The 14,561-nt window shown below is 49.3% G+C and overlaps 1 protein-coding gene across 1 annotated transcript in view; it reads right to left on the reverse strand.

Annotated features, from left to right (window-relative positions):
- Nucleotides 1–8,009: 8,009 nt before the first annotated feature.
- Nucleotides 8,010–14,561, reverse strand: part of LOC138468293 (extracellular calcium-sensing receptor-like) — a 60,879-nt gene continuing 54,327 nt past the window's right edge. Inside the window, exon 5 of the mRNA XM_069608819.1 lies at nt 8,010–8,099. Within this exon, the coding sequence (XP_069464920.1) occupies nt 8,010–8,099 (90 nt within the window). The remainder of the gene's footprint in view (nt 8,100–14,561) is intronic.

The following is a 14,561-nucleotide window of genomic DNA, read 5'->3' on the forward strand; positions in this document are numbered from 1 at the left end:
GGAAGAAGGAGGAGGTAGAGGATGGTGAGGGATAGGATTTTTCATCCTCGCACAACACTTTTTGGGATGCCAGTTGTATGCAAGGTACAGATTCCCTCCCCATGTCATCCTAGCCGTGGTCGGTGAGTGGGAGGAAGACCTTGCATCGCCCACCATCTGCTGCCATGAACTCACACTCCTGGAGAGGGTGCTGACAGTCCTAGATGTTTAGGCTATGGGTTAAGTCCAGCACACCTCTGCCATTGCTTGGGGCATATCGCAGACCACGCAATCCTGGTGCCTACACTAGGTATTGCTCTGCATTACATTGCATGTTCATAGGCCCATATACATGCCACGTATACCGCAGGCCAGGCAGTGAGTGAGCCAGGAATTTTATGCCATAGGACACTCCCCAGGCACTGGGAGACATTGATTGCACGCATGATGCGTTACAGCCCCCCGAGCAATGGATAACATGTACCGCAACCGGAAGCATTGGCATTCAATCAATGCACAGGTCATCTGTGATGCAAAGGGAGTTATCATGCATGTGAATGCAAATTTCCCTGGAAGCACACATGATAGTTTCATTTACCGCTGTTCACCACTTGACCAGGCCATGGCATTGGGAACCTTTGGCAACACCTGGCTCATCAGTGAGTAACATCCATCATGCACATGCAAGCAGTCACATGACACACATAATTACAGCCCATGACAATCAATGCTAACAGCAAACATTTCCACATTTGCAGGGCACAGTGCCTACTAGTTCTCACAATTCCTGCTCACGCCATTCAGGAATCCTGCCACCTCAGATGAGCGGAGGTATAACACAGCCCACATAGCCACTAGAGTCATAGAGAAGTGCACATTTGGGGTGCTCAAGTCATGCTTCTGCTCCCTTAACCAATCTGACAGTGTGTTGCTATATGCCCCCGCCCCCAGTAGTATGGAAGATCATTGTGGCATCTTGTGTCCTGCACAATGTTTCCACACGGCATGGCATACCATTAGTATTGCAGGAGGGATATCGCCCTCAACCTCAGGCAATACCCATCCCCTTAGCAGGCCAAAGGGCACAGAGACAGGATGCACACAATCAGGTTGTGTAAACCTACTTCACCTAAATAGCAGCTGCACACACAGAAAAGCCACATCCTTGGTGCTCTTCAGTGATGAATCAGGGCCAATCCACCTTGCCCATAACAACACCATGAGAATGTGAGTCTGGAAGAGGCAAACTGTGTGTGTCCATAGCCATCAAATCAAGTGCACAAACCACTGACACAGTCATGGCAAGTGGAAACCACAGTATACGTGTCACTCGCACAAAAGCGTACAATAAAATCAATGACATCTGTAATCACTTTCACATGCTCACCACCAACAATTGTGCACTTAGACACCCACAAACACACAGGAGAACACAAGTCTCGGGAGGATAGCTCAGGGGCAACATGCTCGCCTTGGAAGCAAGACGACACGGAGCACCACAGGTTCGATCTCCGGGCCCGCGCTTAGAAACCTCTGGGTATTAAGCATGTTATAAATAACCTATCATATCATATCATATCATATCAATTATAAAGGAGCAGTATATAATGTAAGCAGGAACAAATACTTGTGAGGAATGTGCTAGCCACCCTAGGCATGTCTCATCCCACCATACAGGTGGAGTGGTTACTTCATTCCCTGCCAACAATACAGCACATAAAACACATCTACATAAAAATAGTCATACAGACTGAGAAAAGTGCAAGTTCAGTTCAAGAAAGAATCCCATCTCACCTCAGTTATTTTCCCTTGAGAGTCTGTATTAGCTGTCCTCAGTCATGTAGGAATGCACTTCTCTTTGGTGCTGAAATGTGCCTTGACTGTTCAGGTGTGGTGTGCCGGTCAGCCCTGTGTCCTTTCAAATCACTCAACACAGTGACAGCATCCCTGCCAACACTGACAAAGGGTGGGGTAGCACCCCTGTCCATCCATGTATCCATCCATGTATCCACAGTTCCCTCTGCATACCTGGTGTGTGCCCCTGGCCCTCCAAATCTACAATGCATGTAGAAACTGCCTGCCCTGCCAAGGTACCTGCAGCCATCCACCTGCACCATAAACCCACTCCTGGTGCATTGCAGAGGGTTTGTGCTGTGTCAGGATGTCTGGGGCTGTGTCTGCTGATCAGGCTGATTGGAATAGCTATCTTGTGCCCTGGCCTACGCTCCATGATGGCTGGGGGTGCCGCCCCTCGCCAAAGCACCTGCCTCATATGTGGGTCCTCCATTTGTTTGGCCAGAAGTGGACCTGGGGAATCCTGCTGGGGTCTGTGTCCATCCCTGGTGGGAAAAGCAGAAATCTGCCCTTGCCAGAGCACCACTTCTGCACCTCCTCACTCCCGAACTATGTGACCCTGGAATGCATAAAGGTCCACTGTGACCCATGACCAGCAAGCCCGTCTGTCCCTTGGGTAGGGGGCCACATGGACCTTCCTGCCCAGATCCACTGGAATTCATTGTACTACCAGATGGCTGGCCTCCTCTGGAAATCCAGATTGCTGTCAATTGTCAAAATTCCATTTCAATTTGGGTCGAGAAGGAAGAAAGAACTTTATGGCCAGAACTCCCCCTCTGTCGTGTGTACCTGATACAGGATAGCTAAGTCACCTTCCTCTGGATTACTGTGCACAGTGTTAAAGGGACCTGTCCAATCCCCACTTCGGTCTCGCTGCCCCACCTGTTCTTTGTGGTGGAAACACTGCGCTGGTAGACAGTACCAGCCCAACACAATCCATGTGGTGTGCCCTGAACAAAAGGACGTGGGCTCCCTGAGTGATGCTGTGGAGCTTGTATTCTGTACCCTGCACACATTTTCTTAATACGCTGCTGAACGTGTAGGCAGTGCTGAGATCTTTCCTCCCCAAGTGCTGTTACTGACGGAATCCTGGTCAGTTACCTCATCCCTGCTTAGCTAGATGGTCACATTTGGCATCTACCCACATCTGTTCTGAGGCCATATTGGGTGAGCAGAAACTCGTGTGAGTTGGCCTGACCCTGGTCCTGTCTGGGTGTTGCCCCAGCATGGTACCTCTTACACTGTCAAATGTGTGGTGTTTTGATCTGCCACAAACACCACCAGGGGAGTGCCTGTTGGATGAATGTGGTTGTGAGGCCTGTGCCCCAGACCCATCCCATGCTGGCAGCTGAGGAACACCACAGACAGCCACATGTGCCCCAGCCAGCTGCCTATGGGTAGGAGAATGTGCGTGTCAGGATTCAGCCACCAAAACCAGGTGCATGCTGTGGGCGTGCCTTACCTGACCCCATGAGGTGTGAAACTGGGAGGCCAGGAGGCCCCAGAAACAAGTAACTGCACCAGGTCCATAGATCCACTCATGATGCTGATCTGGTTTGGAGCTTAGTGGGATAAAGGCAATGGGGAAACTGACAGCCACAGTTACACCCTAGGGAGGACCACGGGGCAATTGATGTTAAAGAGACCTTCTGACCGGTGTAGCCTTAGGGGGAACACAGAGCTGCAAGTTGAGATTAAAGTGATGATGATCAACTTGTTCTGCAGATCACACATGCAAATTGCAGCTACCTGCATTTTTTATTGATGCGTGAGCTGAGACATCTACCAACAAGAGTCACAGACAACTTTCATCCATCCAGATGTTGGACAGAACCTGCTGGTGCAGGAGAGGTTGGGGGGAGGAAATGCCAGACATCCTGCCTGCATGGTGATATGGACCCATGCTCTTCTCAGCATCCATATTTGGGAGTCCAACAAGACCATTGTGGAACACACCAAATGTGTTCCTTGTGCACTGCCCACTAAGTCTGCTTGCTGGCCTCTGTGGCAGCATGACTGGCCTTCAAATGGTGATGGTGGTCAGGGCTGCGACAGGAATGTGTGTGCCTTGTGCAAGACCACCAGCACCATCACAAGATCCAAAAAAGGCCAATTACAAGTGCAGCAACTGTAACATATACATGTCGACCTGTACTCAACATGGCTGCTGCCACCAGACCTTCCCTCAATGATTCCCCACTAAAGGATGTGAAGTGAACACATGCCATTCCTGTGGAATCATAAGAATCCTGTAACATTGATTCAAGTCACTACCTCCCTCAATTGGGATTGTCCAATTAGCATGCCTGCTGTTTTCCCTGGATGTGTTGGCTGTTTGTCAGGCTTACTCACTTGAACTTAAACATAATTCACCCTTACCTGTGAACACCATGGTCGGCACAGGAAGTTGACTGGCCAGACACCACTGTGTATGTCTGCCATCCTGAGGAGGTTCAAACTGACCAGGTGCAGCTACAGTCACTGAAGCGGGCATGATATGCCATATTGTTCAAGTTCTGATTAATGCATGCTTCCCAGGAGATCAGCATCTGATGGCAGTTATTAGCTGGCATTCAACATGGAAATCTACATAACTGAGCCATCATCACTAACTCAATGGGCCTCATTACGACCCAGGCGGTCCGGAAATAACGGTGGCGGTAATCCCGCCGCCACTGTTGTTTCCGGACCGCCTGAGTCCAACCCCTGCAGGCAGGAGGTGATGTTCCCACCAGGTCTGACCTGGCGGGTTTAACACCTCCCGCATGCAGGCGGACGAGGAAACACCGGCAGCATTACGAGATGCTGCCGGTGTTTCCATGATCCCCATTTCCATCGAGTCCCATAGGACTCAATGGGAATGGGGATTTACACCATTCCGCCTCCGTGATTCCCGGAAAACCGGGGTTGTAATGCCCCGGTAATTCCCGGAATCACGGAGGCGGAATGGTAATACGAGTCCGGCGTTAACCAGGCGGTTTTACCGCCTCGGTTAACGCCAGACTCGTAATGAGGCCCAATGAGTCTTTAGCACCCTCCGCGTACTAGCCATTTGTACAAACATGTGTTTGGCTCACTCATTGTAACAAGCACATGCATATGCCACTGGCAGGATGCTCACAGTAGCTACACATGCCTGAGCAAAGCAACAGAGTTGTCTTGCACCCACCCTGGCTGACCTGCACGGCCACTGAAACTTCTGTGAGACAGAAGCAAGAGAGCATGCAAAGCCCCAACACTTGGGGTGTGGACAGGTCAACACACATGTGCCTACAAGCCAGCCTGCATCGGGGTGGTGGTGGAAGGAGGGAGGCCAGCTGCAAGCACAAGTGAAGTAGGAGGAGTCATGCCACCCGCCACCACCAGTGTGGCGACAGGAGGGTTAAGCGCCTCACAGAACTGTCATGCTGAACTGCTGCCCATACGTCCTCAGTGCAAAGGCCTAACAGCATGGCCGAGAGGGCCTGCACTGGGGCAAACAACACCCAACCCTGTCCACTCTGAACTGTCCACCAGTGAGCTTCCAGGATGCTCAGTCTCTGCTCTGCCTATATTCGGAACACTCGCATGTGAGGGGTGCCACCTGAAGGGGAAGACACTTTGCACAGTCCAAAGGCGGGTGGATTCCATTTCCTAAACCTGTGGCCATGAATGTGGGAGGTGCACTAACATGGGGAAGGCTGTGTGCGTGCCCCCAGGTAGAGCCACAGTGCAGGACCAGAGATCAACCAAGATGATGAGGGTGCGTTGCATGCACAGATGGAATGGATCCCCTTCTGGCAACAATATTGAGCACCAATGAATGCATCAAAATCAGAAATCAGGAACAGAGTAATCACTGGCAGTGAAGTAAACAAATTGCCATCAGAGTACGTTATGCACTTTGGACACAGGGGTTAGTCTGCCCTGGGATGTGGGCTCAAGGTGTGACATTATTGGCAGGCATACAAGTTGCGAATACCCACTGTCAGTTTGCCCTGTACTATGGTGTAGTCTTAAATACATGGAAGGGAAAGGGACACAAAGGGAGGAATGGAAGGGCTGTCAGGTGTCAACATGTGCGAAGCAGCACAAATCGAGGTGGTGCAATTGAGCTAGAACGATCCTGTGAGGTGCAGGGAGAAATAAGGGCAGGCTGCCCTGCCATCTGTGTGAAAGTCAACTGATGTACTCCTTTTGGCCAGGCACCCTGCTGGCCAACAAAGCTGTACTCCTGAAATCCACCACAGGCATGGCAAGCAGTACAAGATTGCCATGGGTGACAGGGTGCCCCCAGCAGGGCAATTTGTGCTGGGACATTGCATGGGGTGCGTCCTTTGTTCGTCTTGGGGAAGGAAAGAGCTAGGTTTTGAGTGCTTTCCGAAAGATAAGGTGGTCCTCCACTTGGCCGATGCTGAGTGGGAGTTTCAGAGTGTGGGAGCCTGGCTAGAGAAAGAGGTACATTCAATTCTAATTGAATTGAAGGAAGGGATAACAAGGTTGAAGAGTAGGGTGGATAGGGAGAACCCCAGCTGGACCCCGTTGGAAACAGGGTGGGGGGGAAGAGTGGCTGGAAGAAGATTTGCAAACCGCCTTTAATGTAAGTGGAGAACCATCTTAATACAGAGTCCATGAAGCTTAGAGATTTGATTTGTTGATGCGGATGCTGTTGTTGATTGTGTCAGAGGCTGCCAATGGGTCAAGGAAGATAAGTGCAGCACAGCCTTCTGGGTCTGATGTCCCTTGTGGAAGTGCAACCAGAGACCCAAAGCACATGCATGGATGATCAAGGGGATGTGCACAGACAGACATCTTACACAACTCACATCTTTAGTGACAGTCACCATCAGCAAATCACATGATCCATGAAAACCCTATGTGTAGAAATCTGCACCTGTATGTGTGAGGCTGTTGAAGTCCACTTACCCATAGCAGTTGACTCCACTGCGCATGGCTGCATGTCCAGTCGTCCATTCAGGAAGGCCTCGATTGGGAAATGGCACATCACTCAAGGTGACAAAACGATAAATGAAAAAGAGTCCATCCTGAGGGGCAGAGGGGGTGATGAACGGGGGAGGGGAAAAACATAAAAATCATACTCTTGGGTGAAACACATCAGGGCACAGGTGGTATAGGTGGCATGGGTGGTCTGGGACTGCCATCCTGTGGTTGATCCTCAGATGGTGGTGGGAGTGGTGGTGATAGTGCATCTTGTCCACATAGTGCCAAAGCTTACTATTCCTTGGCTATGGCCACTCTTGACACAGAGGCATGAATGAGTAACCCAGTGGCAGAGAGGTCACAATTAACTTCCTCCCAAATGGTTACAGAGTCTGCATGTGTGATCACTCGTGATGCATCAGAGTGTTGGAAGAGCATCTGCCACAGGATGTCCATCTCCTGGTTGAGGTGGTGCCTTGTAGCCAAAAGCTCATCATCATGCAATAAAGCCCACAAGCTCACCATCTCACGGCAATGGGCGGTTTGAGATGCTACCATCTCCAGCTGCAGGCCTTTTCTTTGTGCCGATGCAGGGAATCCCGCAGAGACATCAGATCATTCTGCTGGCTTTTGATGTTGGCCTCCATGCCCAGATTGCAGGAGAGACTTGAGGACTGTATCTCAGCGTGCAGTGTCCTCCATCAACCGCTGATTCTGTACATCTCGTGCAGCTGGTGAGGAGATGTTCTCAGCGAGGCAATGAATGTCCCTGGCCCTCTCCTGCATGACCTCGCCATGTCGGATGGTCACACACAGCATCTGCTGCTCCCACTCCCACTGTCCCCCATGCACACATCCATCATGTGTGCAGGGATGATGGTGGTGGGATGCTAGGGTCCATGCCCATTGCAGTTGGACCCTTTTTACTTGGCTGTAGGTCTACAACCCTCCATTGGACAACTGCACCTGCTGGTGTTTCCAACACAGGTGAAAGCGATCTTGCAGCCATAACCACCGTTGATGCAGGACTTCCCACTGACCGGACCATTGACTCCTGGCTCACCTCCTCAGACTCAACTGCCCCATCCAGACTGCCCATTGAGGAGCCCTCCATGTCCCCCTGTGAGTCCTCCACATCTGATTCAGGAGCTTCATGTGAAGAGTCAGGAGAAGCATGTGCATCCCTACCAAGGACTGCCTTGCAGCACCAGGGGATTCTTACGGAGCACTAAACCTTTGCCCCCACTGGTGGTCTGTCATGCGGCCCCCTCCTCTTCCTCCACCTCTTCATCTGCTGCACCATCACCTGCACAAAGACAGACAACAGCATTCTGAAGGATGAGCATCTGGCAGAACATGCAAATGCACAATACAATGCATACAGATACCAAATGGCCAGCCACAAATACATCATACATTGTGACTGAGCACACTGTGACCTGTACGGCACAGATGAATGGCATTTGGTGACTTGTGCAATCATGGCTGGGCATATCAGGCTGTGCAACATGGCATGGTTTTTGGGAACAAGAGTACATACATACATACAGACATAATTGAGAGTGATTTGGAGGTCTGTGCATCACCAGTGAGCCCCTACTCTACTCCCACCTTTTCTTGTTGCAAAATATCATGCAGGCATATCTGTTGTCATGATATCCACAACCAATATTGCAACATTTCCCTCCGCAAGATACGTGGTTGGTCCCAATAACATGCATTGCAACCATGTGTGAGGAGACTGCGACATGGAACATACCAAGGCACACTTGCAGGGCCACTGCCCCACTGACTCTCCGAATGTTGAATGTACTACACTGAATCTATTGGCCATTCACATCTCATCCCGCCTCATTTAGAAGACGGCTTCTATGCACAGACATTGTTGCTCATCCATGTCCACCGGCAGCCAGGACTAGGGAATGGATGACTTTAACATCACAAGCACATTGCTGTGATTCCACGTGAGTCCTGATTGGCATTCACAATAGACGACACGCATGCATGACAACTGTAAATGTGAAAAATGTGATGTGCGTTTCATGCCATTGCCACATATACAAGTACTGGCACAGCAATGACAGCCAGCAGACAGTGATGTGTACTATGACACCAACATGTACCACACACAGAAACCACACAACCACCTCCCTGAATGCAGGTCAGATGATGGAAGTGTACACAGTAGCCTTCATTCAATGCCCAAGGATGGCTTCCAACTGCAACCAACTGTACTCCAACACATGTCATTCAAAATGTCACCACATACGGTACGCAAAAGCCACTCACCATATGTGTCGAAATAGACGTCCATGCCTCCCACACCATGCACCTGCTGACTGCTGATCATTTAATTTGCAACCTCTTCGAAAGGAGTCAGATCGTCCACCTCTGGTGGCCCACCTCCAGTGGCCTGGGCAGAGGCCAGGTTGACACTGAGTCCTTCCTTCCTCCTTCAACTGAGGTCCTCTATCCACTTGCAGACCTTTTTAGCAGTGTGCCTCTCCACAACACAAGCATTGATCCTCATTCTCTGAGCAGGAGTATGGGTGCTGCCAGCCGAGGGCTAGAGGTCCACATGGGCCGGGAGGATAGCTCAGGGGCAACGCGTGTGTCTTGCAAGCAAGACAACGCATAGCAACACAGGTTCAAATCCCAGGCTTGCACTTAGAGACTGGTCTCCGTCATTAAGTGCGTTATAGAAGAACAATTATAATTATAATGGTGCTCCTGCGCATAGTCCATGGGGATTCCCAGCTCCTCATTGGTAAAGTGCTTCTTCTTCAGTGTGCCTTTCTCGTTCACCTGTGCCTAATCATGGGGTGGTGCCTCTTCGTGCTCTGCAGGGTATCTTCTCTTGGCCCTAGTGACCGTTGGTGGTGCTGGGCCACCTGTGGGCATCAACCATGTCCTTGTACTGATTCCTGGTAACGTGTGGGCTGAGGGTCACCATGTCCTGGGGCTAGTGCATGTGTCAATAATCACCATGTCTTCCTCCCTGGACAAGGTCATATGTGTCCAACCAAAATCCTCCTCCTGGGGCAGGGTCATGTTTGTACTCACCACGCCCCTGTCCTCTCCCTTTTAGAGCCTTCCCACTCATGGTGCCAGCAAATGGAGAAGCACACCCCAAGCCCTTTACAGGCTATGTGATGGACTAACTAGAGTGGTCCTGCAATATCTATGAGGCACCCCACCAAAAATGTATGTTTTTTGCAATGCGGGGAGGGCACCTGAGCCAAGCAAATGTGTATGCAATGCCATAGAGACACCCCAAAACCAAGAAATGCATTACACAACGTGTAGACTGCCGTAGAGACAACCTAAACCCAAAAAAGCACATGGGATGCGTACAAGCACCCCCCAAACAAAACAATGCAGTACGTGTAACATGAAGGCAATGGCTTGCGAACCGCCCACAAAAATGTGCAGTGCTAGAAAGTCCTCTGTACCTTGTCATGCACAACTGCGAATGCATGTCGCTCTTCTTAAATTGCCCCATCACAGCTGTGGGCCACAGAGGTATATTGCATGTAGTGTGTAGCATGTAATTTACACGTTGAGGCCCTTTACTCTCATCTCCACTCTGCCTTGTGAGTCGATGACACATCGTTTTCCTCCTACCTTTGTGCCATTTACTTTGCCTCCTCCTACCCTGTATTGCTTCCAAACCCCACCATATGCTACTGTTTAGTGCTTGTGAGTGTCTACTGCCGACCAGCACTGTATTGGAGTGCCTGCTGTTCCTCCATTGCCTGTTCTCCTGTGGCTCACCTGTGAGGCTCTGGGACCACCTATACTGCTGACAAGAGATTTCCACCTCTCTGTTCTACCACCACAGGGAGCAACAGAGCATTATAACAAACTCGAGAGGCTCACCTGAGGTACAGGAGCCCGGGAAACCCTTGGGGTTCAGTGCAACTAATAAAGTTACTGATATTGATAGGCATGGCGAGCAGAGGTTGCCATGTTAGAGAGCCACTGAGGAGTCAGTAAGGGAGGATGCCGCCAAGATCGTCTTGCATTTTGGAAAAAAAACTAACAAGGGTGGACAGATTGACAGAATCGAGGGAGGCTGATGAACCTATGGACTCAGAGATGCAGGAAGGTGGGGGGAACCTGGGAGTGACATAGCCGGGAGTTAATGAAAATAATGGAACAACCAACTTCCCTGGGCCTGAGGGGCATGTTACATTATCTGCCCCACCAGAGTGTGGGACCCAGGGGACATCTGAAGAGACCCTAACCCAGATATTGACCTCAGATATGCAACGCATAAACTATCTCCAATGGGCGAAGAGGGCGAAATGTATGCCCGATGCCTCAAAAGCACCAATATTTCAGAAAGTGATCAAGAGTTGGAACAAGGGATGGAAAGGAGAATGAAACAAGGGTAACTATATTTGAGACCTGTTATAGCAGAATCCCTGCTAGAGAAGGCGGTTGATGGATCAGAGGATTCTTCAGAGTCAACAAATGTGGGGGAAGAGAGGTTATAAAGCCCTGGTTACGGGCCACCAAGGAGAATACCTAGATTTGTAAGAAACAGATATGATCCCTACAAGCAGGGAAGTAGTAATGTAATGACAGCTCTAACAAGCACTGTTGTCCCTTTCATTTTATATGATTATATTAATGACAATCTCAAGGATCATGCAACATTATTAACAATATTGCATTCAAAAACGATATGTATTATGGGGTTAATTACTGAAAAGAATGAGAGGTGGAACATGACCTGCCCACAAATAGAACATATATCACACTATGATAGACGCATACAGCACTGCCTGTGAATGGTAAATAAAGATAATGCAGAGACGATGAATAATCCCCAGGAAACTACTATGGAGATTTCACACCCTGAAGATCGGAGGGAAAGGGGGAAAAGTTGCGATAAAAATATCAAAAGACAGAAGAAAAGAAGTTTAAAGGATCTAAATCATACCACAGATACTCATCCAGGGGGATGGATATAACCGGGAGGAAGAAGAAGGAGACAGAGAAGCAGAGGGTTATGGAGAAGCCCCAAAGGAGGGGCAACATGATCCAGTGAACTTGGCAAATAAGGGCATTCTAACTCAGAAAAATAAGCAAAATGAATTTGAAATTCAACAACAGGAGTAATATCCCATATTTGAATGTATTGGACATTTGTATGGCACCTATACACAGGTGTTTCCCAGCGCCACAAGACATGAATGTGGGGTAGGGAGACAAGGGAATCAAAAAGTAAAGCAAACAAAAAATGGTTATATTGGCCTTATGACAAGGCTCCCGTGCACTTGCATGAAAGGAGGTAAGTGCAATGATGGGGGGGTGAGGGAGCAGAGCAGGCTTGGGGTGCCTCCAAGGGTGGGGGACTGGCAAGTGCTAGGAGGGCCAAGGCAGCAAGAGCCAGGTGAGAGGGGAGTGGAGGGGAGGAGAGTGCGGTGGAAAGGGAGCACCAAGTTGGCCTACTCTGGGAAAGGGGGCCCAGGGCAAGTACTGAGAAGGGATGCTTGAGGGACTGGTAGGGGGTGGTCTGACCCCTGTATAGCTCAGAAGAGACCAGGCCCCAGTTGCAGCGGAAGATGCAGAGTTAGCATGGGAGGGGGTGAGGGAAGGAAAAGGTGAAAAGGAAAGTCTTGAGAAGTTTTCAGAACTTAAGAAGATCCAGCTCAAGTATGAGGGGCAGGGAGGCTGTTAGAGAGGGAGGAGCCAGCAGAAGAAAGGGATCAACCTCCCATTCTCTGCTTGGAGAATCGTTTGATCTGCAGAGATTTGGATCCAGAAGACCCAAGGACTGTGGCCGGGAGATAATTAGGGAGGGAAAGCTGGATGTAAAGAGGTCCAATGCCCCAGACAGCCTTGTGGGTGATGCAAAGGGTCTTGAATCTGATCCTTGCAGTCACCTGGAGCCAGTGGAGAGATTTTAGGGCTGGTGAGATGGGGTCCCTGCGCTTGAGGCCAAGGATAAGTCTCACTGTCCTATTCTGGATTAGTTGAAGGGGGCGAAGGGAGGAAAGAGGCAGGTTGAGGAAGAGGCTGATGAAGTAGTCTAGCCTAGATGTTGAGCTTCTGGGGGAAGGTGAGGAAAGGTAGAATGCACATGAGGAGATGCAACTGGAAATTGGACTTCTTGACAAGGTCCTTGCTGTGAGGAGAGAAAGTAAGAGGATTCAAAGATGGCACCAAGGTTTTTTGACTCACAAGTGGGTGAGGGGAAAGATCCAGGGAGACTGACTAGTGAGAAGGGGGAACATATTGTTGGAATTGAAATAATATTATGCCTCCTATCGCAGTATTTGAATGTGTATTGGCCTACGCCAAGTTGTCTAAAAATATCATGTAAATAGACTCCGCGGCAAGGTTTTGACCTTAACGAAAAGTTATGTAAGTCACCATCTTGGATTTAGCCGCCATTTTAGGTTCTCTTGTAATGTGGAAGTCACCCTGAACATCAAAATGGAGGCAAATTGACATTCTGAGTGAGAATCTGGCCGTTGTGACCTCCACACACACGAAATAATTAATATGCCTGCAGGCCACTTGTCGGGGTCGCGAACTGAGACCTTGTCCTATCCCTGACCTATGTGTAAATGAACAACTGTATCAGCGGAACTGATCAAAATGCATACATTATGGGATTGACCTGGCAAGGAACCCTAGGCCTGGTCTCGAGAATGGTTAACCCGTGAGGGGGTTGGCCAAGGGCTGGATAAAGGATATAAAAGCCCACGTATTCCAATGTACGGTCTCTCTACTAATGCATCGAACCTTCGTTGAAGTTCGTTACATTACTCTGAGAGCCGAATAGCTATCCGTTTGTCAATTGACTTTGGTAACTGTTGTATCTTTTAAATAAAGCACTTTGTATGTCCTTTGTAACCTGTGTTGGTGTGTTTCCTTTGGGCTTCCCATCCTCATATCATTTTTCATGTTTTCACAGTTGGCGCCCGAATAGGGACCCTCAAGATTGATGCCGGATCATTGAAGGTTGACGCAGACTATCGAACCGGGATCGGGCGGTGTGATTCTGCGGGCCCGACCAAACGAGACACGATACCTCGGCAGCGCTGCACGATCCGATCCTTGGACGATAGTCGTGTGGTCTGACACGGCATCTTGACGAGGGTCAATTTTTGAGGCGGGCAGATTTGTCGAAACCACCAAACACAAGGTAAAATTCGTTAGGTAAGTTCTTTGATAAACCGTACGGTCCTCCTTAGGTTTGGTCAGGTGCAGTCGTGACCCGGCTCTTAATTTAACCCTGACAATTTGAATTTGGCGTATTGTATCTGCAGACACAATTATTGACCAGGTAACACCAATTTCTTTGTGAAATGCCTGGGAAATTGTCTAGCTGCTTTAGGGCTCTGTTCTGCAGTGATCGACAATCTTTGGAATTTAGCCGCCCGGCACCACAGGAGGGGTCGCCGGCATGTACTATGTATTGTAAGTATGGCATTGGTAGTATAGTATTTAATGATATTTGGCACAGACAGACCAGAAATGCCTCCGAATTTCAGTGGCCAATCAACGGCAGTTTTGAGATCCCCCGGATTGAATACCTAGAATCAGTCTTTCTAAAAAAGAAGGCTAGACCTGCAGCCTTCGATGTTTTACAGAATTGGAAAAAGAAAGCGTTACAGCATCTTAAAAGTAGGGACAAACATGCACGCCGTCATAAAACAAACGCCGAAAAAGCGTTGTTGTATGATAAAGAAAAACATTCAGAATCAGTTAAAAATATGGATAGGGCTTTTTCACTTGGAATCCAGAAAATTTACCCCTCTAAAGATTTCCATGTTTCCGAAGAATTTATT

This window comes from Ambystoma mexicanum, chromosome 1p, assembly GCF_040938575.1.
Source record: "Ambystoma mexicanum isolate Mex_15411 chromosome 1p, UKY_AmexF1_1, whole genome shotgun sequence".
Lineage (NCBI taxonomy): Eukaryota > Metazoa > Chordata > Amphibia > Caudata > Ambystomatidae > Ambystoma > Ambystoma mexicanum.